The sequence below is a fragment of the Cyprinodon variegatus genome, unplaced genomic scaffold (genome assembly GCF_000732505.1).
Source record: "Cyprinodon variegatus isolate N-32 unplaced genomic scaffold, C_variegatus-1.0 Scaffold342, whole genome shotgun sequence".
NCBI classification, from domain to species: Eukaryota; Metazoa; Chordata; class Actinopteri; order Cyprinodontiformes; family Cyprinodontidae; genus Cyprinodon; species Cyprinodon variegatus.
Genome location: NW_015150795.1, coordinates 749,557 through 753,731, shown reverse-complemented (window position 1 = coordinate 753,731; position 4,175 = coordinate 749,557). Strand labels below are relative to the sequence as shown.

At 35.8% G+C, this 4,175-nt stretch overlaps 2 protein-coding genes across 2 annotated transcripts in view; both read left to right on the top strand.

Annotated features, from left to right (window-relative positions):
- The window catches only part of LOC107091533 (uncharacterized protein KIAA1107-like), a 53,379-nt gene extending 51,210 nt beyond the window's left edge, over nucleotides 1-2,169 (top strand). Inside the window, exon 18 of the mRNA XM_015385514.1 lies at nucleotides 1,047-2,169. Coding sequence (XP_015241000.1) covers nucleotides 1,047-1,525 — 479 coding nt within the window. The 3' untranslated portion in view covers nucleotides 1,526-2,169. The remainder of the gene's footprint in view (nucleotides 1-1,046) is intronic.
- A 1,164-nt stretch (nucleotides 2,170-3,333) lies between these two features.
- The window catches only part of LOC107091543 (chromosome unknown open reading frame, human C1orf146), a 2,958-nt gene continuing 2,116 nt past the window's right edge, over nucleotides 3,334-4,175 (top strand). The window contains exons 1-2 of the mRNA XM_015385526.1: nucleotides 3,334-3,401; nucleotides 3,566-3,659. Of these exons, the coding sequence (XP_015241012.1) occupies nucleotides 3,336-3,401; nucleotides 3,566-3,659 (160 nt within the window). The 5' untranslated portion in view covers nucleotides 3,334-3,335. The remainder of the gene's footprint in view (nucleotides 3,402-3,565; nucleotides 3,660-4,175) is intronic.

Genomic DNA, 4,175 nt, shown 5'->3' with positions numbered 1-4,175 from the left:
AGTTTTTATTTCATTTTTGTTTAAAAACACAAAATCGATGAGAACTGACAGCCACTGACTCCTGTATGAGTCCCACTGTGTGCAAATGTATGAAAAGCCGACGCCACATCGGTTTGCATCTCTTTGCTTTCCATTCTGCTAAGAAAAATACCCATTCCTGATTTTTATTTTATTTTTATTATTGTTTTATTCTTTTTGCATGGCACATATGCATGTTGTCACTTTTTAAATTTGTGTTTTACCGTGCAATCCTTTATGTTGTTTTTTTTTATTGTACATTAGTCACACCCAGTAGATGTGTGTGTAGAGATCTAGATGTCTGATGTTTATGCAAACTGTTTTTTAATATTCAGTCATGTAATTTTAGGCGAGCAGCCATTTTGAAGTAGGTAATGTGTGTCTAGAGCAGCTGTTACAGTTCTGCCATGTGTCTCTTTTTTTCCACTTCATATTCCCATTAAGAACTCCTGCTGAACTGTTACAGAGGTTCCACCTCCATGCAAAAGTGAAATATTACCCTGAGCATCAGATAGTGAGCAGGTGAAACCATTTGCTTTATTGTGAGTGTTCAGAAAAAGAAGACATGTTTAAAAAAAAAAAATAAATGGCAGCATGACATTTGTTGTCTTCAGCTTGCAGTTGCATTTTTGTGACGGTATTTGTTCTTTAGCTCTGCCTGTTAGGAGTCCTGTGCATAAACCTCAGAACATATCAGTGTTAATGCTCAGAAAAATGCAAAGTTCACCTGTGCTGGCAATGCATGACTTCTTTTGCTTCTCCAAACTGGATAAAGAGATGCATCCAGAAATACACTCCTCTGTACATTACCTTTAAAGCAACCGTCTACCCTTTCACATGCAGCTGAGAATGAACCGGATTAGCGTCATAGTGCTGCTACCGCACCTGTTTTGAAAGTGGAACAGTTGCATTAAGGGTAAAATCCGTCCTGTGTTCCTGTTTAGCTCTCCCTTAGTCATCTGTGAGGTGTAAGAACTGTGGAAGAGTGTTCCAGTTTGTCATTTTGCAGTATTGTCAATTGTTTTTAGGGGACAATGGTCTTGACAGACTGGATCAAAGCTGCAAACATGACCAGCGACCATCCAAAGTCCTCTCTCCCATTTATGAGATGGATGTGGGAGAAGCGTTTGAGCGCTGCTCGGATAAAGACAGGGATGTTAAACGTCAAACGGACGAGGAGAAAGGCGGCGACTTTGCCGAGCGGGACTGGGGGTTACTCAGGCAGCTCCTGTCGGAGCACGAGTCCAACCTGGGCGTTATAAACCCGGTGCCCGAGGAGCTCAACCTGGCTCAGTACCTCATCAAGCAGACGCTGTCCTTGTCACGGGACTCCCTGGATACGCAGGCTTTTCTGTCGCCAGAGAAGGAGAGTTTCAAACGGTGGGCGGAGCTTATCTCCCCTTTGGAGGACTCCTCCACCAGCATCACGGTGACCAGCTTCTCTCCAGAAGACGCTGCTTCCCCACAGGGAGAGTGGACCATCGTGGAGCTGGAGACGCATCACTGACACACTGGACAGCCAGCTGACCCCCCTCCCCTCCACCTGCTGGTTTAAGCTCATATGTTTACTGTGTCTTTATTTATTTGATTTGTGACGCCATGTCCTGACATCATTTCCTGGACTCTCTGGACTTTACTGCACTTTCATTCACATTCCTTTAAAAGACTTTTTGCTGACACAAGCGGGCCGGTATGCATGCAGATATTTTTGTATATTGGACTATTTATTTGTCGCATCTTTGGAAAAACTAAAAGACAAAGACTGAAGACAGAAATAGTGTCTTTTATTTAAGGCATTTTCTTTCTTTATAGTCTTATATGGTTTATTGATGTTTCTTAAAGAAAAATACTATTAGCCTTTTGGCTTCTGTTAAGTGTAAAATAAAGGTTTGTGTTTCTGGAACAAAATGAAAGATCCCATCATACCTTTATTTTATTTCTTTGATAAAACAGACATTTAGATAATGTGGGAATCATTGCTATAATGTGACTTGATAGTTCGTACAACATTCATTTTATTTATATAACCTTTAAATGTTAAAAATCAATTTTATAACATCTTTAAGCTATTTTTTTTTTGTAAAACATTCTTTTATAGTCACTTTGTCATACCTAAGAACGTCAACAAACGGGTAAGGTTATACACGGCGCTTCAGCGACATCTAGCGGTCATCTAAAGACATTACACGTGTATGGTTTGTTGACAGTTTTTGTCTAAAAGGAACAGTTACCTGTGATTACTGATCTATAACTAAAACAATATTTCCTAGTTGGCCAATTTTAATAGTTTGGTCCAAAAACGAAGCACAATTACATATTGCATTTGTAAATTGAAATATAAAAAAATGCAATCCAGAAATAAAACTTTAAAAAGGTTTTGAAAGTAAATTTGCTTTTTCAGACTTCATTTTTCCCCCCTATTTTATTTTTTTTTTAATTTTGATTTAAAATTCTTTTCTTTGAAAACATTTTTGCATATATTTAATGTTTATGTTGTGTTCAACATGTGTTCAATTTTGTATCAGTTCTATTACATTCTTTTATCTTTTTATTTGGTGTTAAAAAGTTCTTATTTTCAGTATGAGTTTTAAAGATTGCCTTCCTTTGGAAATGCATTTTACAGATCACGTTCTGTACAACTCTGAGGCGGGGCTTTCCTCTGGAGTGAGGAGCAAAAACGTATCAACTGGTCATTTATATGAACATAATATAAAATGCCATTTGAAAATAATGTAATTCATAAAACGCAATCTGAGAAACAAATTGTAAAAAATAAAAAAAGTACAAAATCTCAAAGTTTTATTAAAAAATTACATTGGAAAATCTATGGATATTTAAAAAAAATGTATGAATTATTTAAAAAATAAAACCAGAATAATTTTTTTCTTCAAATTTAAACATTAAAAGTGTTTGCATTTCCATTTATAAAATTTGTTCTTCACATTTATGAAGCTAAATTCTCTCCATATCACTGATGTAAACCCATTACACACATTATATCATTGGTCTTGGGAGAAACCAAGTTTAGTGATTTAGATTTGATTCTGAATAATGATATTTATTTCTAGATATTTGAGAGATTAATCGGTCGGCTAATAAAAAAAAAAAAGGGGGATTAACTGGTTTATCGGTACAATTATAACTTTCAATTCACCTAAGAACAATTTGTACTATTAAGTAGGTTTTTACCAGTATAAATTCTTTTATTCCCAGGATATTTTTTAGTGGGTAGCTTGGATTGTATGTCAAAATGACTTGCCATACCGGATTGTGTCGTCGTTTTTATACATTACGTCATCAATCCGGCTCTATCAGAAATGGCTACTTCCGGAGAACCAACTGCTCAGTGGAAAACTACAATTATAATTAGCTCGTCTCTCCAGGTAAATATGATTTGAACGAAAAACAAATTTTTAAACGAAAAAAAACAAACCCTTTTATGAAAGAACGTTAAAATCTGCCGATTCAAGCCGTTTTGCTAACCTAGCATAGGACATGATTTGACATTTCGCGAGCGACGGCTTTAATTTCTGAAATGTTTTGGCAGAACCACGACACCTGCAGGACGCTGGGCGCACAGCAGCACAGGATCAGGTTCTCTGACAGCGTTGAAGCTGGTTCCTTCATTTTCCCTCTTTCAGGTACATCTCAGCTTTTCTCCATGTTTTAGTTTCATCACAGGTGGGTAGTAACTTATACTTGAGTCATTTTCTGGACAGAAAAAGTATTTACTTTTAACTTTAACTAATTAAACTGCAAAAATGTTTAACTTCTCTTCCATCCTCAGTAAATTTAGTGAATAAAATAGAAACTTGTGCAGGTAAAGACACACAGTTAATGTCAAAAGGAACTTTTTTCACCAAGCTTGCTTGAACCTATCATGATATTTGGAGGTTAAGTTCATCAGTACAGTAAGATGTACATTTTGACGCTGGAGTTATTGATTTTAAAAGTTTTAAGTCAAAAAGACACCTTGTTTTGGAAAAGTGTTTATTCTAACTAGAATTATTATTTTTAAATTCCTTTTATTTTTATTGTTGTATTTGATTCTTGGAGATACCAGAATTTAACATCACAATCTAAATATCAGATGTTATAAGTTACTCAGTGCTTCATCAGCCTTTTTACCAAATATGTGTTACTTTTACTTGAATATA